The sequence below is a fragment of the Octopus bimaculoides genome, chromosome 1 (genome assembly GCF_046866305.1).
Source record: "Octopus bimaculoides isolate indiv1 chromosome 1, ASM4686630v1, whole genome shotgun sequence".
Lineage (NCBI taxonomy): Eukaryota > Metazoa > Mollusca > Cephalopoda > Octopoda > Octopodidae > Octopus > Octopus bimaculoides.
In genome coordinates, this window is record NC_142928.1 from 95,619,405 (window position 1) to 95,646,865 (window position 27,461).

General features: G+C 35.9%; 1 protein-coding gene across 8 annotated transcripts in view; it reads left to right on the top strand.

The window, feature by feature from the left end:
• The first annotated feature begins 24,408 nt into the window (after nt 1-24,408).
• The window catches only part of LOC106873157 (uncharacterized), a 137,394-nt gene continuing 134,341 nt past the window's right edge, over nt 24,409-27,461 (top strand). For 2 of the 8 annotated variants that reach the window (XM_089354245.1, XM_089354258.1), the window contains exons 1-2: nt 24,409-24,739; nt 25,917-26,154. In XM_089354245.1, coding sequence (XP_089210371.1) covers nt 25,929-26,154 — 226 coding nt within the window. In that variant the 5' untranslated portion in view covers nt 24,409-24,739; nt 25,917-25,928. Of the gene's footprint in view, nt 26,155-27,461 lie in introns of all 8 variants that reach the window. The other 6 variants (XM_089354252.1, XM_089354265.1, XM_089354255.1 and 3 more) reach the window with 3 other exon arrangements.

A 27,461-nucleotide genomic window follows, 5' to 3' on the forward strand; every position in this document is an offset into this window, starting at 1 on the left:
GTTATTAAAGCCCGAAACTTTGGTTGCCTTAATTTCGGGACACCTTATGTATACACACACACACACACACACACACACACACACACACACACACACAAATATATATATATATATATATATATATATATAAAGGAGGCCACTCGGTGGACTGCTAATGTGCTAGAAGAAGATCACATGTCATGTGTCTACTAAGACCGAATAATTCTCAAATGGAATTCAGTCAGCGAAGTAACAAAAACGTAAAACGGGCAAGACCAGTGAAAATTACACAAAAAAATACAATTATCTGTAAACATATGTTTCGAAATTAATACTTTCTTACCGAAAATATTTGTTTCTCATCAGTATAAAGCGTTAGATAAATACAATTTAGAGAATCGCACACTAATTTGTACGCCACAAGGAAAGCACGTGTGTACAGTTCTATTAAATTATATTCTATGGTAAGATTCAAAAGTCTTCGTTTTTTCGCGCTAAATCCGGAAATATCTCCACAGAAAAACGTTCCACATCAAATATACTAACTCTGAGAATTTGCTTATGGTTAATTAAATTAAACAATAGGGTAAAAAATTGGATATTAATTAATATCAGCTTAATACCAGGTAACAAGCACATTAAAAGAATCCGGGAAATTCAGAAAAAATATCTGAGATCTCAAAGGATTATTGTATATGTATATATAAAAATATATATGAAGGAGGCCAAATATATAACAAGTTGGAATTATCATGTTTTCAGAACTCAACGAAAGGACCACGTGCGCATGCAAGAAATAACAGTAAATTATGAATGTCATTCTTAATTTTAATTTCAATTGTATTTTATTAATAGTCCTTTTCTCTTCTCACATATTTTATATTCATTTTTGATAAGGTTTTTCAAAAAAACCGAAACATGTAAATTAATTAAAACACCCAAAAAATGTTTTAAAAAAGTGGCATTTTCATTTTTATTCATTTTCAATATCTACTTACTCATGTGGTACTTTTACAAATCTTTTCAAATATATATATATATATATATATATATATATATATATATATATATATATATATATATATATACTTTTATTCTTTTACTTGTTTCAGTCATTTGACTGCGTCCATGCTTGAGCATCACCTTTAGTTTTGACAAATCGACGCCGGGAGCTATTCTTTGTAAACCTAGTATTTATTCTATCGGTCTCTTTTGGAGCACGCTAATGAAATGCATTTCATAAAATATTATCTGGATACGATGAAAGAACATAGGAATATGAAACTGAGCCACAGGAAAAAATAAGGACGATGGCTAGGTAACGGATGGTTACTACCCGGATGTAAAAACAGACAGGTAACGTGTTAGCTTTTCTATTTGGTTTACTACAAATAAAAAAAACATCTAGATTAGATAGGTAAAGAAATATTTAAAATGTTACTCCTTTACTCTCTTTTACTCTTTTACTTGTTTCAGTCATTTGACTGCGGCCATGCTGGAGACCCGCCTTTAGTCGAGCAAATCGACCCCAGGACTTATTCTTTGTAAGCCTAGTACTTATTCTATCGGTCTGTTTTGCCGAACCGCTAAGTGACGGGGACGTAAACACACCAGCATCGGTTGTCAAGCGATGTTGGGGGGACAAAAACAGACACACAACCATATACACGCACATACATATACATATATATCCATATATACGACGGGCTTCTTTCAGTTTCCGTCTACCAAATCCACTCACAAGGCTTTGGTCGGCCCGAGGCTATAGTAGAAGACACTTGCCCAAGGTGCCACGCAGTGGGACTGAACCCAGAACCATGTGGTTGGTAAGCAAGCTACTTACCACACAGCCACTCCCGCGCCTATATGTTCTGGAAATATGTTTAAAAAGGAGAAGACGCTCGGCTTCAGCTGCATAAAACACAAATGCTTCGATGGAGCACTAAAATGGAGTGATTGATGTTTCCCTAAATGATCTTCCAGTCAAAATTTCGAATAAAAAGTACTATTTTATTATTCGATGCTTGATACTTCATTAGTTAGAGTACTTATTAATTGGAACATATTTTCTGCTGTAGAAAATTCTACTTCCCACAAAACTTTTAGCTTGTTTGATAAATAGCGGGCCATTTAGAAGTTACTTGTCGACTCCAATACTACGAGTGTTGTAACAGTCCGAGATCACAGTCCTGAATATACTATACAGACAGGGACCGAAGATATGCTATTGTTAGTCTGAACAAAAAATTAGAGTACATAATACAATGAAGGTTGTAAAATAAATAATCAAAATTAGCAGAGTGCAACAGGGAAACCGCCCACTGCTGTTTCGGTGCATATCATATTTATGAGTGCAGTTACGTAGGTGGTAATGGTGTCATCATATAGCTAATATATTAGGATATTTTTAACCCTGGTTTTTTGTTTACTTGTTTTTAACCCAATTTCGTTTTAACCCAGTGTGTACTGGTCGGGTACATACAGAGCATTTGCCATTGTAACGTTTATCAACTTGTAAAATGTGTGGGAATGTTTTGCCGCACCTTGTGTGAGTGTGTGTGTGTGTGTGTGTGTGTGTGTGTGTGTGTGTGTGTGTGTGTGTGTGTGTGTCTCTCTCTCTCTCTCTCTATATATATATATATATATATATATATATATTCTTAGGTCGTTCAATTTTTCTCAATTGATCAACAGACCAATGGAGTAAACCTACCAGTAATGTACCGATAATGACTACTGGAAACAGTTGTAAGCAAAATTTGCTCCAATAAAGAAAAAACATGTAATGACCATTATTTTTAACTTGTTATATATATATATATATATATATATATATATATATGAGATGCCAGGAGAATGGTATGAGTATCCAATTAGTACTGGCTTACACCAATAGCAAGAGAATCATATGCTCCGGGTTCCGTATTTTCTGAGGATCTGTTAAATATTTTATTACAGTAGTACTGCACTTCCTTTAACTTTTATGAACGTCTGGGTATTTGAGGTTGATCCAACATTTAGGAAACTTTAAATTAAATAATGGTTACTGATTTAAGACCAAAGCAAGCAAATTTGAGGGCAGGGGTTAGTCGATACCATAGATCTCAGTTATCGGCTAGTTCTTTGTTTTATTGACTCCAGCAGGACGAAGAGCTAAATTTACATCAGCGGGATTTGAACTCAGAATATAAAGGATCGGAAGAAATACTACATGAAATTTTTCCGGCACTCCGTAAAAAGCAATATGATATAGTCGAACTTACTTCATTTTCGTCGGATGCTAATTAAAATGTTTCACATTCTATTTTTCTATCTCGATGCATTAACTCGCCACAAAATAATTAAGTCTAATTATCATTTTTCTCTAAGATAGGCTGAACAAATCAAATTATTACGAACATATTAAGGACATGTAAAAGGGTTAGTTGGCAGAATCGTTAGCACGCCGTGCAGAATTCTTAGCGGCATTTTGCCCGTCTTTCTGTTCTGAGTTAAAATTCTACCGAGGTTGACTTTGCCTTTCATCCTTTCGAGGTTGATAAAATAAGTACCAGTTGAACACAGTAGGATCAATGTAATCGACTTGCCCACTCCCTCGAACGTGCTGAACTTGTGCCAAAATTTGAAACCAATATATTAAAGACATGTAATGCCAACCATTCCCCTCAAATCAAAACGATTTGGAAATGGACAAAAAACATTTTATTTTGTACACTTTCTATCCATAAGTTTTTAAGCAAAATTATAGCACTAATGACATGCTTAAATTTATGGTCACATTTTCAGCGTCAAAGTACAAAAATATATTTGCATTACGATAGTGCTGCGTATCAGTAGAGGATATTTAACTTGTGTACTTCTGTTGCTTAAATAACAATGCTATGTGTTCGTAAATTCATCTAATATTCTAGCATTTAAGCTTAGTGTTTGTACATTTGATTTAAAACGAAATCGGGATCACTTTAGCAACGTTTCTCAACTTTTTGTTAGTCCAGCAACCTTTTGATAACAAGTTGAGTTGACCATTTATTGTATTGCTTCCTTAAACCTTCGGGAGTGATATTCAAAGGCAGGTGAAGTTTAATTTGAAATTTTTGTTTTACATTTTTATCACTATGGGAATTGTATTAAAAAGAAAGGAGGAAGAACACGATCACCAAATAATTTACATTTAAGGTAGACATTTGTATGTTGAGGGTAGCTGCTGTACTTCGTCCCCCAATGCAGGATTTGATGTCTCATCAGACAGTGAAGCAGCTCTCTGGGTGTTTCGGCCCCTTCTACTATGCCACCAGAGCTGCCCGTGGTCACCCACCGATGTAGATGACAAAACTCTTGCACAATACATTAACTTTGTTGAACCAGATGCTGCAACACTGGGCCAGCTGTTTCTTATTTCTTGACTGCCCACAAAGGGCTACACACAGAGGGCACAAACAAGGACAGACAAACGGATTAACTCGATTATATCGACCCCAGTGTGTAACTGGTACTTATTTAATCGACCCCGAAAGGATGAAAGGTAAAGTCGACCTCGGCGGAATTTGAACTCAGAACGTAGCGGCAGACGAAATACTGCTAAGCATTTCGCCCGGCGTGCTAACGTTTCTGCCAGCTCGCCGCCTTGGGCCAGCTGTTTCTACTACTCCTAATGGTCGTTCATGCTGTAACGCGTGTTCGCTCTCTGGAGCTAGATATAATGACTTACTTTCTCGACAGCTTCCGACAATTTCCTGGAAACATCATTCCTCTCTTTCGCAGCTAGTCCAAAATACCTGAGCATTCAGTTAACAATCATCTTCATAAAAATCACTAACTACACATGATTAACAACAAAAATGGTTTACACACATAGTAGAGAACAACAAAATCAGTGATTCTTTTGTTGTTACTCATTTTCCGTTGGTTTCTTGGTGTTTTGGATTAGTTTTTTATGAATACCAATCTCATGTGAAGAACGAAACTCCATTCTAGCTACGCAGAGTTGAGTTATAGGAAATTGTGCGACACTTGCAAGTTGTAGATGTGTCGTTAGCTGCGTTAACCAGAAATTTGCTCAGGAAAGGGATCCGAAAAGAATTTTTCTAGTTTCTTTAAGATTTTGCGTTTAGTTCATGTTGAATTAAAACGGTTGCCGGATTCGCAACAGTTAACTTCGGCATGTATTTCTACAAGACATTCTGAATCTCCAATAGATGACTATCAACTCTTTTTTACAACGATGGATCGAATTGCCACTGTTCTCCGATTCTTTCCTCAAATGTAAGAAATGAATAGGAATCTTCTTTTTCAGTTCTGTGCTTCCACACAGAGACCTTTCTTCTTAAATATCTCACCCTTATCAAAGCATTGTAGCTTATTTGTTATGATTCCCTGCGTTGTGAGTTTCAGATTATTATACTGGTTAAATACATCTGACAAATAGGCAACGTACAAAATGAATTCGTTGTGTTCAAGCATTTTTTTTTTTTTCATGTTCTTGAGAAAAACGACAATTTCCTCAATCATAATAACAACTCAATACAAAAGCCGGTCTAAAGGGAGCTAGTGCTCAGCGGTATGAAAAAAACAGGGAAAGGCGGATATGCAACAACAAAAATTGCAATGTGTGCGTATGAAGCATACGTTTTTCTTAACGTATTTCGTCAGTAACATTCTGACTTTTTGATAACACGATTTTTTGAGAATTAATAAAACTTTTCCCAAGGTCATTCTTTCACTCACTGAATTAAATTTTGACACATACTTGGGATGCTAACACCTCAAGGTTGGGAAAATATTGCTTTAAAGGAAGAGCCTATTCATTCAAATTTGTCATGAAATCTACAGTATTTAGTTGGCATCTTCCTTGGTTATCCTTCCAGATGTTTCAAACACATTGACTAGCAGGTAAATATCAAGTATTAGCCACAAAAAAAAAAGTTATAGGATAACCCCTACATTAATATCAATTATCACCCACTCGCTCACGCTCGTTGATCTATATACGCTGTGCCTTTAAATATGAAGTTGAATCCATAAAAATAATTATAATCCCATAAAATAGCTATTTTACTTTTTATTAAAAAAGTTCAAGACGCCTTAATAACATACGCTACAGTTCTACACCATCTCAACCTGCATTTGCTTGGCTTGCTTCTGCGAACATTCGTAAAGAGTGCACATACAAGCACTCGTTTGCACACACACATACGCTCACACACACACACACACACACACACACACGCACACTTACAACACTTTGTGACGATCTGTTTAAGTGCTTTCCATTTGAAGACTGTCTACAAAAAGAAAGAAATGAACAAGTTAGTCTGGATGAGAACACCAAGAAATGGAAAGCAATGCTAATCGCTCGGTAGTTTGTTATTTAAACCCATTTCACTTGTGTCGTAAAATGGGATGAGACCAAATCACATTGTGACGTAGTTTGCATTAAAACAAATCACTTAAATGCTGGAATACTGGACTTAAAACAGTCATCTTAACAAGAGACAATTACTCTGCTTCCGTGGATGTTTTTTTTTTTTTTTTTTAGTTTCAAATTTCACTCATTTTAAAAAATTTCTTCTTTTATAAAGTCAGTACACAAATCTTTAAATGTTATTTCAGGGCTGGGAAAGAGAACTATAAGCAGTTGACTACAAGATCGAATTTTGAAACTCGGCATTTTATGAATTAATAAAATGATGTCCAATTATGTATTGTATAAGCCGCAACATGTAAAGGATTGATAACTGGAACAGATTCTTTTATTGTCGACATCAAAATAGTATCTACTTATCTTCGATCAGTGATATGTGCTTTTCGAACGTCTGAAATTATTCTTTTATCTCGAAAAATTGCTTTAAGAGCGCTGAGTGGAGGGAGATACGTATTTTGTATTTGGTTATGAAGGATAAATCGTGAGTCTGTGTGTGTGTGTGTGTGTGTGTGTGTGTGTGTGTGTGTGTGTGTATTTGCGCATGCTTATGTGCGCGTGTGTGTAATATAATTTATGATTTACTAGATGAGAAGCTGCACAAGTAACTCAAGGGCCTAGAATTTTATAACCACTAATATAGATATAGACAACATGGAGACCAACAATTGCACACGCACACATGCGCGCACAAATATATATATATATGTATATATATATATATATATATATATATATATATATATATATATATATATATATATATATATATATATATATATATATACATACATACACCTAAGTATAGATACATACATACTTGTAAGTACATACAAAACACATGCATACACATACATACAATTATTATTCCATGAGGAAGGGTGCGAAACGGCTGTAACCTTAAGAATGACAAGTGATTAAAGAAATATATTCCTCTGTATTGGATTACTTTATGGTTTGTTAGTCAAGTCCGCTAGTGGAGCTCTCTGTGATGAATCCATATATTACACTTTAAATTTATATATGTATGTATGTATGTATGTATGTGTGCGTGAGTGTGTGTGTGTGTGTGTGTGTATGTATGTATGTATGTATGTATGTATGTATATATATATGGTCACTTGCGAGGTCTCTCATGAATGCTACTTGGTAACATGGAATCCAGTACAATCTATTACACGGTCGGGTTATCGGCGACTAAACTGGTGCCTTTACAAGGCTTGCCTGGTGATGAAGATGGCTAGAAACCCAGCAGGACTAAAAACAAGATATGTCATAAAGACGGAAGAACCTAGTGTAGGTTCAATGACTATCTAGCAATATCATGGGTCTTCGGAAATTCCGGGTTGGTGTCCAGAATGCTAGAAGACCACTGAGAGTGAGGCTCCCCTTAGCTTTATTTAAAGCATGTATCTTGGAGAAGGTCACTGCGATATAAAACCAGATATGCAGGGAATGGCATTGAACATTTTGGGGATCTTTGGGACTGGCTGTCTTACTCTGGCTTGTCTCTTGAGTATGTCAGTAGGGTGGAGTGGGTCTGTGAGGCACTGTGCAAGCTTAATCGAACCTAAAATTTTAGGTTGTACAATCGCCGGCGAGGTGAAGATCCGAAGCCCGCTCAAGAGGTGGACAACGTAGCGACCGTGGAAGCCGCAGGCCATGGAAACCTAGGTGAAGCTGGCTGTTGGTGCAATAATTTCATGCATGGGCATTGCTGGCATTCTGCGTGGAAAATGACTAGTGACGGTCTTTCTCGGTCACGAGTGGACAATGATCATCATATCATCATATATGTGAGTGCACACACACACACACACACACACACACACACACACACATATATATATATATATATATATATATATATATATATATATATATATATATATATGTATGTATGTATGTATGTATGTATGTATGTATGTATATATGAATAAATATAGTTATAGCTATCTGTAAATTGATGGCATAAAGTGGTCCCTGAGGCCAGTACTGGTTCAATGTCTATATGTCTTTGGAACATCTATTGTAGGGCTCCAAAGGACCATAATGGTGAAATGCGCGTAGGAACTTTGACATAAACTTGTATTTATCCTTATTTTCCCATATGTCTTTACATACATACATGCATACACACATACACATACATATGAATGTATGTATGTATATGTGTGTATGCATGTATGTGTGTGAGTGCATGTTAGATAGATAGAGAGAGAGAGAGAGAGAGAGAGAGAGAGAGAGAGAACGAGAAAGAGAGAGAGAAATGGAGGGAGAGAGAGATCCCAAAGAATAAGGATAAAATCGTTGTGATATAATTAACTTGAAAACTCGAATATCGTTTATTTTATCTTTTTGCACTAGATCATTGATCTTAGCAAAGAAAAAAGGAAAATATCCCCGGTTTCATCTCCATTATAAAAAGGACAGTTTTTCTATAGAAGCTTTGTCATCGAAAACCAGAAAAAAAATAGAAAATATATTTTATAAGTATTTTACTATAAGTAATAGTCACCAAAACGAAAATAAACCGTACACTATTTTCTGTCAAGATTGAGATATCTTTGGTGAAGACAAAAATCTAATAAAAATTATATCAACGTAGTTAGTTTTGTGACGATATGCACTCCGAAAATCAAAATCCACTTATTTTCCATCTATTTCCTTCGATCCAATTGATGAAAATAGCTCTCACTCTTTCTCTCTCTTTCTCTATACGTATGCACACACACACACACACACACACACACACACACACACACACACACACACACACACACACACACACACATACACACACACAGTACCATACACGTAAGTTCTCTATTCTTGAATTTTTTTTCTGTCAATCCTGCCCCTGTCTCATTTGTTTTTCGGAAGAAGAATTAACACTCGAAACATTAAAGATATTTCCTTTTCCCCTCCACCCAATTTCCTGAGTGCCAAAACTAATACTGACATTTGTATTTATCTTTTACCTCGCATTTGTGTATTTGTTTTTGTTTTTGTTTTTTCGTTTCATACATACATGCGTGCTTGCATACATATAAATACATACATATGTGTGTGTGTATATATATGCATACATATGTGTGTGTATATACATATGTGTGTATATATATATATATATATATATATATATATATATATATATATATATATATATATATATATATATATATATATATATATATATATATATCAGAGAACAACTTGTTCTCTGGCGCCTGCAACAACCTTGGCCAAAAAAGACTACGGTAATGTATCAGCCAACGCCAACCAAGCCCTACGTTGAACCCAACATCACCATCAACGAGCAGCGACTGAACGCGGTGGACAAGTTCACCTAGCTTGGCAGCACACTCTCTAGAAATGTTGTCGATGACGAAATCAACGCCAGACTCGCCAAGGCAAGCGCTGCCTTCGGCAGGCTACGCAAGACTGTCTGGAACAGGAGGGGGATCACCATCATGACAAAGATCAAGGTGTACCAGGCTGTTGTTCTCACAACGCTGCTTTACGGCTGCGAGTCCTGGACGGTCCACCAGCGTCATGTCAGGAAGCTGAACCACTTTCATACAATACGCCTCAGAAAACTTCTCAGCATAAAGTGACAGGACAGGATCCCAGACACCGAGGTACGAATACGTGCTAACCTGCTCAGCATCCATACCATCTTGATGCAGTCTCAGCTTCGCTGGGCAGGGCACGTAGCTCGCATGTCACACGATTAATTACCAAAAAGAGCGAAGTTTGATTGCTGGGTGACCTTTGTGATGATAATGTTTACCCTGAGTGTATTCCAAGGGGAACAGATGTTAACCAGGAGCTCTTCTGCAATAAGTGTACAGTTTAACCTGGACTCCGTGTGCCGAATGGAGGACTTCATGTTGATTGATTTAACCTTCAAAGTGACTGTTGTTCTGTAAACATTATTTTGTTGTTGTTTCTTGCTTTAAAAAAAATAAAATAAAGATTAAGTCTATTTAACTTCGATTGTTTCTCATGTTTCATTATGGATTGTTTTCAATCAATAAAGATGAAAACACCTGCATGAAAATATAGATATAAAAAAGGGGGCAACAAGCGAGATGTACCTTAATACGCCAAAGGAAGAACAGAAGAGAATCTGATGTTTTTAATGGCACCCTTTATCAAAGAGAGGGAAAAGGAATAGAAAAACCAGTTGAATTGAGAGGTAGAAAAAAGAGGAAAACAAATGTACTATACCCCAAAAAGGTGTTTGCTTATATGTGGTCTCGTATAGAATATATATATATATATATATATATATATATATATATATATATATATATATATATACATATATATATTCTATATATATATATATATATTCTATATATATATATATATATATATATATATATATATATATATATATATATATATATTCTATATATATATATATATTCTATATATATATATATATATATATATATATATATATATATATATATATATATATATATATATATATATATATATATATATATATATATATATATATATATATATATATATATATATATATATATATATATATATATATATATATATATATATATATATATATATATATATATATATATATATATATATATATATATATATATATATATATATATATATATATATATATATATATATATAGGCGCAAGCGTGGCTGTGTGGTAGGAAGCTCGCTTCCTCACTACATGGTTCCGGGTTCTACCCTACTGTGTGGCACCTTGCACAAGTGTTTTCTACTATAGCTGTCGTGTGTGTGTGTGTGTCTTTATGTTTGTGTTCCCCTCCACTGCTTGACAACCGGTGTTGGTGTCTTTACGTCCCCGTAACTTAGCGGTTCGGCAATAAGAGTTCAATAGAATAAGTACCAGGCTTAAAAAAACCTGTCCTGGGGTCGATTTGTTCGATTAAAATTCTTCATATGAATATATGTATGTGCATATGTATGTGTATGTATGCATATGCATATATGTAGATGCATATTTATGTTTGTTTCCGTATATCTATACACATATATGCTTGTGCGTGCGCGCGCTTGTGTGTGTGTGTGTGTGTGTGTGTTCTGATACTAACCATTTTTGCTGTGTCTGTGCCTATCTTTTTTCATGATACTGCTATCTCTCTCTCTCTCACACACACACACACAGAGTCTCTCCCTCTCTCTCTCTCTCTCTCTCTCTCTCTCTCTCACACAGTCTCTCTCTCTCTCTCTCTCTCTCTCTCTCTCTCTCTCTCTCTCACAGTCTCTCTCTCTCTCTCTCTCAAAGAAGAAGACGAAGAAGAAGAAGAAGAAATGAATTCTTTTCAAATTACAGGATGTGTCAAAAACAAGAGTACACTGAAACCAGGAAATCTAAAATTAATTTTCCTGTAAGATTATGGCTGCTGCTTTATAACAAAACCTTTATGACGTCAGCAGTAAGTTCATATTTTGCTTCATCCAATACTGACTGTCACTCGCTAACAATGTAAACTGGAGACCTTATGACCACTCACATTTTTATTTATTGCCATGTCTTCGTATTGTGACATTAATAAAATGGCTTTTAGCTTAGGTTAGTTTACATGGCCCTAATTACAGTTACAAAAGACAGTGATGTGAATTAACTGAGTTTATTGACAATAATGTGGTACAAACAAATCCGACATGGTGGTTGTGATACTCCTAATATAATATTGTAGGGAAGTGTTTATACACCATTAGGTGTACACCGCTTCCGTACATTAAATTTCTAGAAGAAACAACGGAACGCAGATTCTGAACAACATAACCATATTTATTTACAGTGGAATTCAGTTCACGCTTGGAGGGAATTCGGTAGCTCGTCGCCCTCGGTTACTGAGACGCCTTCTGAATGATTTCCGTGGTTATTTGTGAAGCTCTGGTGCTGACATGTGCGAGAGCTCTGTTGGACTGAGACTCTTCCTGTATTCCTTCCGGAACTAGTCCCTGCGCATGCGTGGATAAAACTCCGGACATTGAACATATAACAGTCGTCTGCTATAAGATCTCACTACAATATAATACTAATTCATAATGTCATCTGTTCGAGCTTCAATGGATATAACAAATCTTCATTCAAAGTCTTCCTCTTAAAATATATTTTAATAAGTATGGAATACGAAATCTGTGAATTCGTCTGTCAAGCATCTCGGACTTACGGAACACCAGGAAGAAAAAAGGAAATGCTCGATGTCACTGAACATCAGAAAGAAAATACACCCAGAAATCAGCTGGCACCAGAAACGAAAGGGGATCCTGCTACATGAACTAGGGAATACCACTTGTTGTTGTTGTTGGCAATCCGTCGCTTACGACGTCGAGGGTTCCAGTTGATCCGATCAACGGAACAGCCTGCTCGTGAAATTAACGTGCAAGTGGCTGAGCACTCCACAGACACGTGTATCCTTAACGTAGTTCTCGGGGATATTCAGCGTGACAGAGTGTGACAAGGCTGGCCCTTTGAATTACAGGCACAACAGAAACAGGAAGTAAGAGTGAAAGAAAGTTGTGGTGGAAGAGTACAGCAGGGTTCGCCACCATCCCCTGCCGGAGCCTCGTGGAGCTTTAGGTGTTTACGCCCAATAAACACTCACAACGCCCGGTCTGGGAATCGAAACCGCGATCCTATGACCACGAGTCCGCTGCCCTAACCACTGGGCCATTGCGTCACCACAGGAAATACCACTACACCACATGAAAGAGCTAGAAACAAAAACAAAACAAACTACTGACTATTTAACCAACAATTTAAACGATCGATTAATTTAACCGATTGACAAATAATTAAGGAATGGAATTGAACCAGTGCGTATGTTCTTGATATTTGCATAATGGCACTCTCCAGACACAACAAAACCATATGTATTACTTTTCTGCTTATTCTAGCATCTAGCATGTTTCTTTTTTAGTACACACACTGGTACCAAATAAACATCATCTTCAGGTTGGGCAAATAAAATGCAATCGCTTGTGGATTAAACCCCCATCCGGGATTAAACCCCCATCTGAGTTGATTAGGTAGTGAACAATTAACCAAGAATCGTAATTTCGAATCCTAACACCACTGCTAATTGACCAAGCATTTTGCTCGATGTAAGTACTGCAACGTGTTGAATCGCCTCGTTCTGCTCAGATCATGCAGACATAGGTACTTGAACAAGTAACTGGGAGTAATCTACCGTTGCAAAACTCTACGCATTTGTATGGTTTAAGGATACATTGTACATTCTGATATCTAGTGGCTTGTTGAGGCCTGGCTATATTGCATTTCCTTCACTTTCTAGTCTGTCCTTGTACGTCAGAGTGTTCGAAAGGATGCTGAAAAGTTCCTGGTTTTGGGTAAAATGAAATACAGGAGGATCATTTAATTATGATTTTATTCAACATATTTCCCTCTCAGATCCACACACTTATTGCCGCGGTCCTTCAGATTTTCTAAGCCCTGTTAAAGAACTCGAAAGGTTGGACCTCTAACCCGGTCTTTCGTGATACCCTTAAAGCTAGGAACTTTTCAGCACCCTCGTATAAAGTGCGTTATTGTGTGTCCTTTGTAGCTGGGTGAATTTCGTCATGAAGAGAAATTACTGATATGACTCATAGTCTTACATATAATAAAATGAAATGTGTGGCCTGTCGATCACACTAGAGGTAAAGAAGAGTAAAACAGCAAACGGAGTGGGAGTGAGTGACAATCGGAAGGAGTAAAACTGGCGGACAGCTTTCAAACGTTTTGCTCTAAAGACACTGGTATTTTAATCAAAATAAAACTGCAAATTTTTATCGTAAATTGTATTTAGTTTACTAGTTTCACACACACACACACACACACACACACACACACACACAGGTATAGTTCGTTGCTTCACAGCGTTCAACATGCACATAATTTTTCACATCTGGCCGTATAGCCTTTTCCGTTTGTTTTCCTGTCTTGTTTTCTTTTCCGTTTGTTTTCCTGTCTTGTTTTCTGTCCACCACTACATTCTTCCATGGTATAAATTTAATTTGTGTATACAAATTTAATTTGTGGTCCGTGGGAAGAGCCATTTTAACGATGCGTCCTGCCCTAACTCTTCGAAACGCCTGTGTTAGAATGGGGGTAGCTGATGAAGGAAAATGTTCTCTATGTGTTTTCTGTACTCTGGTTATTATTATTATTTTTTTGTCTACGTTTTGTTTGCAATGTCCTGTACCCAGATATGCACCTATATATATACAGGTAGACGTAGGTATGCACATACCTGTACGTATATATGCATATACTCATTTATTATTTGTTATATATATATATATATATATATATATATATATATATATATATATATATATATATATATGAAATTAGATATTAAACACTTTTGTTTATAACGCCAACCACTCCGAGAGTGTAGTGGGTGCTTTTACGTGCCACCGACACGAGGGCCAGACAGGCGGTACTGGCAACGGCCACGCTCAAAATAGTGTTTTTACGTGCCACCTGCACAGGAGCCAGTCCAGCGGCACTGGTAACGACCTCGCTCGAATGTTTTCTAACGTGCTACCAGCATAAGTGTCAGTAAGGCGACGCTAGTAACGATCAAATTGTTTGGAAAAGGAAGAATAAATTCCCTTCGCCTCCAAAAAATTCAGTGTAACATCGATGCTTCCCAAATAGGAATGACATCGTATACAGTGAGATATTAGAATTTGATATTGATCTTAACCATAGGGCTGAGAAGCATTTGATATTGATCTTAGCCATAAGGCATTATATAAATATATTTATCTATATATATATATATATATATATATATATATATATATATATATATATATATATATATAACATAATTTAGGGATCAGCAAATATTTGCTTCACCACATACCGAAGTTCAGAAATAGCAGCTAAAAAAGCTGAGACTCCAACAGATAGCATTACTTGTAACTCACAAAGGCAAAAACAAGAGTTTGTGAGTTACAAGTAATGCTATCTGTTGGAGTCTCAGCTTTTTTAGCTGCTATTTCTGAACTTCGGTATGTGGTGAAGCAAATATTTGCTGATCCCTAAATTATGTTTATAAATATATATGAACTTTTAAATAAGTTCTCCACCGATAATGGTGCTTACATACCGAAGGGCTTGGTAAAAATTATTAATTGTTGATTTATTAATAAATTAATAAATTGATAATCCTTTACCCTTTTAATTTGTATATATATATATATATATATATATATATATATATATATATATATATATATATATATATATGTGTGTGTGTGTGTGTGTGTGTGTGTATATATATACACACACACACATTCTTTTTTCTTTTATTTGCTTCGGTCATTTGACTGCGGGCATGCTGAAGCGACGCTTTTAGTCGAACAAATCGACCCCCAGGACTTATTGTATCGGTTCCTTTTGCTGAACCGCTAAGTTACGGGGACATAAATACATCAGCATCGGTTGTCAAGCGATGGTTGGGGTACAAACATATACATATGTATATATATATATATATATATATAAACAAATAGTAAATGAGTATATGCATATATACGTACAGGTATGTGCATACCGACATCCACCTGTATGTATAGGTGCATATCTGGGTACAGGACATTGCAAACAAAACGTAGACGAGAAAACACACAAGCCACATAGAGAACATTCTACTTCATCAGCTACCCCCGTTTTAACACCGGCGTTTCGAAGAGCTGGGCAGGACACATCGTTAAAACGGCTCTTCCCATGGACCGCAAATTAAATTTGTATACACAAATTAAATCTTGCCATGGAGGAATGTAGTGGCGGACAAAAAACAAGACAGGAAAACAAACAGAAAAGGCTTTACGGCCAGACGAGAAAAATTATGTGTGTATGAACGCTGTGAGGCACGAACTTGAAAGTAGGGACGAAGTAGTTCGCGTGTTTGCTCGGCATATATGTATATATATATGAAAAAGAGGAAAAAGTAAGGAAATAGAGATAAATCAATTAATAATTATATTTATTAATCACAAAAATAGACAATCTCTGACAGCCGTTTCTATTCAAACTTCAAAAATTAATTAAAATAATTAGATCATTAAATTACCTATTTTTTAATATTAAAATAAATAATAAGTAAGAAACCAGTAAATTCATTAGATATTATTATCCTTTAATGAGGCTTACATATACATATAAATACACAAACACACACACATGCACATATGTATATATATATATATATATATATATATATATATATATATATATATATATATATATATATATATATATATATATATATATATATATATATATATATATATATATTTCAGTAATAATAAAATGGTAAAATTAATTAATTAATAATTAATGATTTTACCAAGTAGTTCGGTACGTTAAAATAACCTTTTTAGGTAAAATTATACAAATATTCTATAATTATAAACATAATTATAATCAGGGATCAGCTAATTGCTTCGCCACGACCTGAATTTAGAAACAGGAGTGAAATGCCTTTTCTACTACCATAAAGATCTCCCACACAGTAACATACTTTTTTACCTAGGCAAAAAGAAAAAAATAACGAATCCACACGACTCAGATTAGCTACATACGCGTTTCGAGTTTAAAGTAAAGTTATATTTACTTACTTATTTCTCATTTTCAGTGCCGCATTCCGAAATATAAATTTGAGAGTGTTAGGATTAAATATGTACGCGATCAAGCGGCATCGCATAACCGATATTCAACCAACACTATTACATAAATATTGGTTTGTGTCCGTGTTTTTTGTAATAGAAATGTATATACTTATATATATAAGTATATATGTGTGTCTATCTATCTATCTGTCTATATATCTAACAATCTATCTATCTATCTACCTATATATATATATATATATATATATATATATATATATATATATATATATATATATATAAACGTATATGTATATAAACTTCGTGTTGGCCTAAATGTATATGTGTGTGTGCATGCATTTATACTATATACATTTAAATGCATCTATCTATTTGTCTGTCTGTCTGTCTATCTATCTATTTATAAGTCTATCTATCTACACACACATACACACACACACACACACACACACACACACACACACACACACACACACACACACACACTCACACGTGTACCATTTAGACGATATTTTCAACAGAAACCTTGCAACCGTATCTGATTCTTAAAGTGTATCTATTCTGTGTTTGTACATGTATTTACTAAATGGCTGACATTTATCAATGGTTTCTCCCATTGTGTTGATACACCATTTTGTATCATTAATAAAATACTTGTAGGTTTATTTGACGACAGGAGTATGCTAGCAAATCTAATGATATACTAATGCAGTGAGCTGGCTGAATCATTAGCACGCCGTGCAAAATGCTTAGCAGCATTTCGTCCGTCTTTATGTTCTGAGTTCAAATTCTGTCGAGGTCAACTTTGCCTTTCATCCTTTCAGGGTCGAAAAAATAACTATCAGTTGAACACTAGGGTCGATCTAATCGACTTAGCCCCTCTCTCGGAACTACTGACCTTGTATCAAAATTAGTGAGAAAGAATATTTACGGATAACTGTTTGAAACCTATGGTTTCTTTACCCAGATTATAAATTCACATTTGTACCTATAACTATTGGTGTACTTGGCTTAATGTCTAAATGTCTAATAATCTCGAAAAGCTAAGGTTTTCAGACTAGTTCTTACTTCATTAGGAAATATAAACATAACATTACGCATGCATACAAAGAAACAGATACGAACAGACAAATCATAAGAAATTAGACGAAGGAAATTTCGAAACCTTACTCCCAGTATCCAATTTAATGTAATTTACGAGGCAAAATCTAAACGCTGCCATATTGATTTCATTTGGATCGTTACAACCGAGCAAAGTTAATATCATGTTTGAAGAGTTATCGACAGTATTGTATCGTTTAGATTGCTGCAAATATTTCCATTGAAGTTGAACGTCTGCTTTCAACTGATCGTTGAGACTGTAGTAACAATAAGCCGATTCATTTGTCTACAGGAATGTTCTTAGTAATTAGAATGCATTGTTTAGACTACTGCGAAAATTTCAGTCGAAGTCGATCGTCTGCATCCAGCAGATCGTTATACTGTAGCAACAGAAATCCGACTTATTTTTTTCCACAGGAATGTTCCCACTAATTAGAATTAACGCCGAGCCTAGTATTGTTTGAAAGAAAATCTATTTGTGTTGGTAAATAATTAGTGCATATCAAATGATTGACTAACCATTCTCGCGAGCGTCAATTGAATTTTTTTCTCTATTTTTTTCTCTCTCTTTCGGCCTTTATCTCTTATTGACATAGTTTATTGAATCTATCATCTTGCAATTGCTTTTTTCTCTAGTCAAGGTTACTCCATGCGTAGAGCGAACAGAACAAGCTGAAATCTTCCAGACATGATTTTTTTTCTCCTTCCTGTTCTTGCGTATTGATTTTATTTCTTATAATAGACATAATACTGCCCGTTTGAAGGAAATAGGGAAATGAAAGTGAAGGATGCTTATACTTTTCTCATCAACATTAACCGATATATTGTAATTGAAATGACTTTGAAATCAAGACTTGCCTACACTAGCATGTATTACTTTTTTTGATTAGGCACTTAGTAATTATTATGATTTTATATATATATATATATATATATATATATAAGCAATGTTAATTCTCTAAATGAAGTATTAACAGTAACTGCACGATAAAGTGTAGTATATTGCCACTTAAGTGTGGCTGACCCCTAGGGGTGGATGTTACTGTTGCTTTTAGCCCCAGGAGGACATCTCCTCCAGCTGGCTTATCGACACACGACTGTGTCCTGTTTGCCAAGGGAGTTATCCCTCTCACCTCGACCAGCAGCACGAACGTATCCGGATTTCAGGGTTATTTCCCTTGGTCGGCGTTCGACAGCTGATGACCTTGGTGAGAGAGACAAAAACCTGGCAAACCTTATATCTTCTTTTCCAGTGAAATTCTTCACTGATATTGAAAAGGTGAAAACAAGCAATGTGAGAGGGATAACTCCCTTGGCAAACAGGACACAGTCGTGTGTCGATAAGCCAGCTGGAGGAGATGTCCTCCTGGGGCTAAAAGCAACAGTAACATCCACCCCTAGGGGTCAGCCACACTTAAGTGGCAATATACTACACTTTATCGTGCAGTTACTGTTAATACTTCATTTAGAGAATTAACATTGCTTGTTTTCACCTTTTCAATATCAGTGAAGAATTTCACTGGAAAAGAAGATATAAGGTTTGCCAGGTTTTTGTCTCTCTCACCAAGGTCATCAGCTGTCGAACGCCGACCAAGGGAAATAACCCTGAAATCCGGATACGTTCGTGCTGCTGGTCGAGGTGAGAGGGATAACTCCCTTGGCAAACAGGACACAGTCGTGTGTCGATAAGCCAGCTGGAGGAGATGTCCTCCTGGGGCTAAAAGCAACAGTAACATCCACCCCTAGGGGTCAGCCACACTTAAGTGGCAATATACTACACTTTATCGTGCAGTTACTGTTAATACTTCATTTAGAGAATTAACATTGCTTGTTTTCACCTTTTCAATATCAGTGAAGAATTTCACTGGAAAAGAAGATATAAGGTTTGCCAGGTTTTTGTCTCTCTCACCAAGGTCATCAGCTGTCGAACGCCGACCAAGGGAAATAACCCTGAAATCCGGATACGTTCGTGCTGCTGGTCGAGGTGAGAGGGATAACTCCCTTGGCAAACAGGACACAGTCGTGTGTCGATAAGCCAGCTGGAGGAGATGTCCTCCTGGGGCTAAAAGCAACAGTAACATCCACCCCTAGGGGTCAGCCACACTTAAGTGGCAATATACTACACTTATATATATATATATATATATATATATATATATATATATATATATATATATATATATATATATATATATATATATATATAGAGAGAGAGAGAGAGAGAGAGAGAGAGAGAGATATGGGAAGAGACAACAGATGAGGTCCAGCGATGCTGAATATAGAAAACACTTAGTAGCGTTCAAATGATTTGAACTTACACTTCGAAACCTTTTCCGAGGACCAAGTCCATGGAGTAAAGAATGGCAATAAGAGGAATCCAGGTAAGCGGATTTAGAGACAATGATGCAAATAAACAAATAAAACTTAGGCAAGATATACAAAATATACATACATAGGCGCAGGCGTGGCTGTGTGGTAAGAAGCTTGCTTCCCAACCACATAGTTCCGGAATTACTTCGTAATTCATAGTTCACGGAATTACTTCATAATGTAGTTCGCAAAAACGTCAAGGATATGCAACTTGCAGTGGAAGCATATAAACATTAAGTAGACCCGGCCTTCGTCTTCAGGGTAGAGAGATATTTATTACATTTAAGCATTTTAGTGAATCCAATTCGTTTCCTGTCATTACTATTGTGTAATGTAGAGGACACAACAGTAAACGTTTTGGTCCACATAACCGGTAATAGATCTGGTAAGAGCACATAAATTATACACGCACACGCACCACACATGGTAGTATCACACTCGTGTGAAATGCAATTAAGCGAAAGAAAGTATTCAATACTGTTAAGCAGAGTGGCGTGATACAGTATTCAAAGCTAAATTTGTTAGTCACTACTTGAATTTTCTCAATCCCGATCCTCAGAAGAGTAGAGAAAAAGGAAAAGGAAAATTTCGAGTAGCGACTCATTGACTCAGATTTCAATGTACAAATGCACATGCACACACAATTCACATAGACAAGGCGATGAAAGCGAATTGACTCTATATTCTCGTCAAAGATCGCAGAGAAAAGTATTGCTTTGCCTGGGCAGGTGATATTGTATCTCTGATAATGTAAGGTATAGAGAAAATATCCAAATATAACAATCTGGAAAGAGAGATAACCCTATTGTAGGGACTGGGACTAAGAAACCCAACAATAGGTACCTTGGGAATATTAAAAGGAAAGAAGGAAAAAAACATGCAAGCAAATACATGTACAAAACTCCAGAACTTACAAGCAGTACAACATACAGAACATAACACTTCTAGGCACTGCTCACGTATATCGTAGAGTACTCTCAATACAGGGTTATTCAAAATGAATGAACCGATTTCATTACGCAATATTTTAATAAGGAAAAGCGATAGAAAACTCCAGCTAAGTCACAAGTATTTACTCACAATCAACTTTTATTTCCTGTCTTACAAGTGTTCAATGTGGCCACCACCTGCAGCACGGGCAACATCAATGCGATAAGAGAATTCCTCCCAGACGTGTATCAGTATATCACAATCCATTGAGTTGATCGCTGTTGTTATTTGATGTTTAAGGCCAACGAGGTTAGTGGGTAGCGATGGAACATAAACGCGATTCTTTACATATCCCCACAAGAAAAAAAATCACATTCAGTTAGGCTGGGGATCTCGCAGGCCAAGCACAAAGAGGAAGGTCTTGGGCCCCTTTCCGACCAATCCATCGCTTGGGCACATTTTCATTTAAAAAAGCTCGAACCATCAGGTGCCAATGGAGAGGTGCTCCATCTTATTGAAAAATGAAGTCATGCGACTTTGCTTGCAGTGAAGCGAAGAGCCAGTTTTGGTGCATATTGAGATAGGTTTGTCCTGTAACGGTATTTCCTTCAAAGAAAAAGGGACCACAAACCTTGTCCTGAGACACAGCACAGAAGACGTTCACCTCAGGGGAATCTCTTTCATGCTCAACTGTTTCAACAGCGATCAACTCAGTGGATCGTGATAGACTGATACGCGTCTGAGAGGAACACTCTTATCGCATTGTTGTTGCCCGTGCTGCAGGTGACGGCCACATTGAACACTTGTAAGACAGGAAATAAAAATTGATTGTAAATGCATATGTCTTAGCTAGGGTTTTCTAGTGATTTTCCTTATTAAAATATTGCGTAATGAAATCGGTTCATTCTTTTTGAATAACCCTGTACAATACCACCAACAAAGTCTTAACAAAATATTGTGCCTGTCCAAGAGAAAGAACCCTTCTTTGTTACAAACTGAAAACCTGACCCGAATTCTTACAAGAGATTGGATTTTGGTAAGGCACACGTGCACGACTGTGCCTCCACCCTGTCCTCGACATGTTTCCTAATAACTTTCAGAAAAATGGATACTTTTTAATGAAATTTTCAACAAATAATTTTCGAGTAGTGCAGATTACGGTTATATCGAAAGTTACGAAAAATCTTTCCTAGGGTTGGGAAGAGGAGCTTTGGAAAATTCACGAGTTGGCTTTGTTTCCTCATACGTTGCAGAAAAATTGGGTATTTTTAATGATATTTTCTACAAATATCTTTCACATAGAGTAGCTTATGATTATATTGGAATTTAGTGTGAAAAAAAAAATGGTGGGCGTGCGCACATACATACTGACATACATCACAACTTTTTCAAAATTTCAAGTTTCATCTTGTAGATATATAGGCACAGGCGTGGCTGTGTGGTAAGTTTGCTTCCCAAACACATGGTTCTGGGCTCATTCCCACAGCGTGGTACCTTGAGCAAATGTCTTCTACTATAGCCCCAGGTCGACCAAAACCCTGAGTGGATTTCGTAGACGGAAAATGAAAGAAGATATAGATCTATGTGAATGCCTTCGTATTTGTGTTTGTCCTCCTCCCCATCACTGATAACCTGGTCTATTTATGTCCCCGTAAATTAGCGGTTCGGTTGGTATGAGAAATTGGTAGAATAAGTATCAGACTTTAAAAAAAAAAAATGTAGTGTGGTCGATTTGTTTGACTAAACCCTTCAAGGCGATACCCCAACATGACCGCAGTCTAATGACTGAAACAAGTAAAAGATAAAAGATATATGCGATGTGTGTCAGTATGTATGTGTGCGCCATTTATTTTTTCCACGTTAAATTCCGATATAATCGTAATCTACACCACCTGAAAGGTATTTTCTTTTATTCTTTTACTTGTTTCAGTCATTCGACTGGAGCGTCGCTTTAAATGTTTTAGTTGAAGAAATCGACCCCAGGACTTTGATCGGCCCGAGGCCTAAGGTGCCATATTGTAGATGAAACTTGCCCAAAGTGCCATGTAGTTGTGAAGCAAGCTTCTTCCCATACAGCCACGCCCGCGCCTATTTGTAAAAAAATTCATTAGAAAATAACCATTTTTTTCTTTCTGCAAATTATAAGGAAACAGCCGATTCCTGTGAATTTTCCCAAACTCCTTATCCCGCTCGGAAATTTGTTTACGCTACAAATCCCGATATACTCGGAATCTACGTCATCTGTAACGCATATGTGGAATATCTCATTAAAATATATCCATTTTTCTGAAAATTATGAGGAAATAAAATCGGTGCGGTATACTTGTGTAGGTATGCCTTCGCTAAAAGCACCTTATATGTGACGCGGTCGTGTTAAGGCGGGCAGCAGATTGAGTCTATTGCCCAGGTAAACAATGGAGAAATTGGAACTCAGAACACCAAGAGCCAGAGCAAACAATGCAAGGTATTTGGTTAGGTTTTCTACTAGCCCCACCCATCTACCCACCCACACCATGAATTGGTACTTTTCTATCGATCCCGCGTGGATGAAAGGTAAAACTGGTGACACTTGAATACAATTAAATTAATGATCAGTGAATCCAGAATTATTGAATTTGCCTGCACCAGTATCCCATTGGATTTGAACTCGATGTCAATAAACTCGATGTAAATTACCATTTATTGTACAATTAATATTCAGTCATTTCTTCAACGTCAGACTGTTCAGGGATCATGCCATTAACAGTGATATTATGGAGAGACATATAGAATGCAGTGCTTTTTACCTGGAGGTTTAGTTGAAGTTGCTTAATACTTTTAACAGGTTACTTTAAAACGTTTTCAAAGCAATATTTCGATTATAATGCATATGTGCATCCATACTTATATCTAACCGGAATCTTGGAGGGAAGCAATTTCTTGCGCATGCGCTCTCTCCACTGAGTGTCCGCGGAGGCGAGAGGAGCTCCTACTGTGCAGTGTTGTACAGCTGGTGTAATTAAGGTTCTATACTTCATGTTTAGACATTAACAACTAGCTGCATAATACTGTCCAGTAGTCGGAAGCCTCCTTGTCATATCGTATACTTTGTACCACACCATATTTGTTGGTTGTTTTTTATTTTCAAGTTTTGCCGTTAATCGTCAACAGTATGTCACCCCCTCTTAAGGGAGATCCACACGTGTACTTTCAAGTTTCCAACAGACAGTACTATCACCAACCATCCAGTGAATTCTCTACTATGATCACCGACGATAGCTGTATATGTTACTGTAGGAGCAGTCTGACCAGTAAGGTTATGGTGATGTTTCCAGAAAGTGTCTGTGTGATACGTGTGTGTATCTAGGGATATATATATATATATATTGGATACACACACATCACATAGTCCCTGATATAACTTGCCCTCTTTTATAGATATTTCTTTTTACCCTGTCTCTTTTTTATTCTTCTTTATAATATAGCACATCGGTACCTTCCTTTGCCGTCTTTTTTTTTTGTAGCAGTTTCTTCTTCCCCCGTCCCTCCCCTCCTTTTTTTTCTCCTTTCCAAACTTTCAAAATCAGTTTGCAATCTTAATATTTAACTATACACTACTATATTTATTTATATATCTCATGCGTATAAGGTTTCATGTTTTTTTTTTTAATTTTATACTGCATATTTTCCTGTTCTTGATAAACGCAGTGTTTTGCTAAATCGAAATAAATCAATACCAACTACTGTTTATATGTATTGGAGACTAGATTTTTTTTTTCTAGCTCCGTATTGTATATTTATTTGTGTTGAAGATTCATTCAACCTTTCTGTAAAACCAAACAAAGCATTTATTAACATTTCATTTATATTTATAAATCGATTTAGTAAACTAATTACATATGTGTTTTTGCTTAATTGTTCACTATATTATATATACATAGAGACCGATGTGATTTGATTTCATTTGTTTTAAGTCTAATAAACCTATTTCTATTTAGTAATTTTGTGATGTTTAAACAGTTGCGTACAATTGTTAGCCACATGGTCTACAAAGGTTGTAAATAAAAGTATTGTGGTTATTAGTGAATGGGTAAAGTACATTGATTGTTCCCAAGGGATCCACGTGTTGTCGGAATCGTGTTTTATGGCTTTTGTGTCTTGATACACGTGATTAGTTTATTTGGATATCTCGTTAGATTGTAAAATATCTTAGCTTTCCTTACACATACTCTAGTTTAACTTTCTTCCTCACACATATTTTTACTTAGTTATATGTAGGGCGAGTTGATTTTATATTTACATACACCAAGTACAAAGACACTTTAGGTGTCAAAACTTGTTTTTCTTACAATGACTACGTTAGTGTCATTTTTACCCTTTCTTAGACGATCTTATCTTATCACCATGTCTATGCTTTTAATATTATTGATTGGTGTAATAGCTGGAATCTCCCAGTCCACCGCTGGTCAGACTGCTCCTCAAATGCCATTCATTGCTGTCTCCAATGGATTATATCTCGATCCGGAGTTGTCATCTTCCAATGACCTTCATTTAAAGCATAACGTTCAACACAAGTCCAACAAAGTACCGGATCTTTCTCATCCAACAGAGAAACACCAACAAAATTTCGATGACTACAAGTTACCTTCACTTGTGTTCCAGCACATCGTATCACTGTTCATCGTTTTGGCTGTTATTTACCAAATCAGTAAGTGTTGACTTTTTTGTTACATTTTGATATCATTTGTTTGAAAGAAGAAAGTTACGTTGCGTTTGGGAAGCCAGAAGTTTTAAAATGTATGTATTGTCATAATCTAATGTCCAATATTAAGAGGCAGACTTGAGCCTAGTTTCAATGTCTAAAACTGATTTTTAAAATATATGGACTCTTTATGTGCATAGTACTACTAACACTTTAACAATTTGTTTTTAATTGAAACTAAAACGAAGGCTTTGAAATTTTTTGTTAATTACAAACAAATAAAAAAAAACTCCCTTTGTAATGCTTTTACAAATCATTCATCTTGCCCATACGTCATTGAATATTTGTTTTTGCTTCCACTTGTTGAAGAAATACGAATCAATTGAGTGGTTGGTACTTGACCGCCAAACTTGCTGTAATAAATATTTCAAGAACTTGAGCAAATAATAATAATAATGTATACATTAAAAGTAAAAACATGCAGTATCATTAGTTTGGCATTTTGCTGATTAATTAATTGTGAAATCACTATACGTGTTTTAGCTGAAGAGAAAACCTTCTGCCCCAATGACTTGCTATCAAGAACTGTTATTAGACTGTTAAATACACTTGAAAGTTGATTCCCCATATCACCACCAATAACAGCAACCTCGAAAATGAATTTTTGTTAATTTACTGTTAAAGTCATGTCTAAGTCATCTTGATCAAATACGAATATCAAGTCGATTTCAAGTACTATTCTTTTACTCCTAATTATAACAGTAATAGGAATTGTGATCTCTGAATGCATTTTATCTGTTACTCTAAAATAGAATTGTTGATAAACTCAATCTCAACAGAGGCACAACTCTAATTATTGAAACTAAAATTGTAATCATAAACCCTGCCTTATAAAAGTCGGTAATATAAGCTGCTAAGCAAAATATATACCTTATATACTGACTATTGATTTTGCTGACTCAAAGGGTCATTTTCTTGCACTTTTGAAGACAAAAGAAATTAATGAAGTTTATCGTCACCCTATTACTGTATTATCATCATCCCTGATGTTGTACTATGTCAATGTACTTTTTTTTATAAAATGGTTTGGTTACTAAAGCATAAGTCCTGTATTTCCATGTAGCGGCCATTTTAAGTGGTAGAAAGTGTCATTGATTTTTGAAATGTTTTTTAATACATGGTTATATTTTGAGTTTCTTTGACATAATGTATCCAGGATTGCAGTATTTCAATATATGCTTTTTCTTGTAGGCAGTGCATCTGTTCTCAAAATATAGTTCTTATTAGATGTTCTTCAGCCTTTCTGTTTTTGC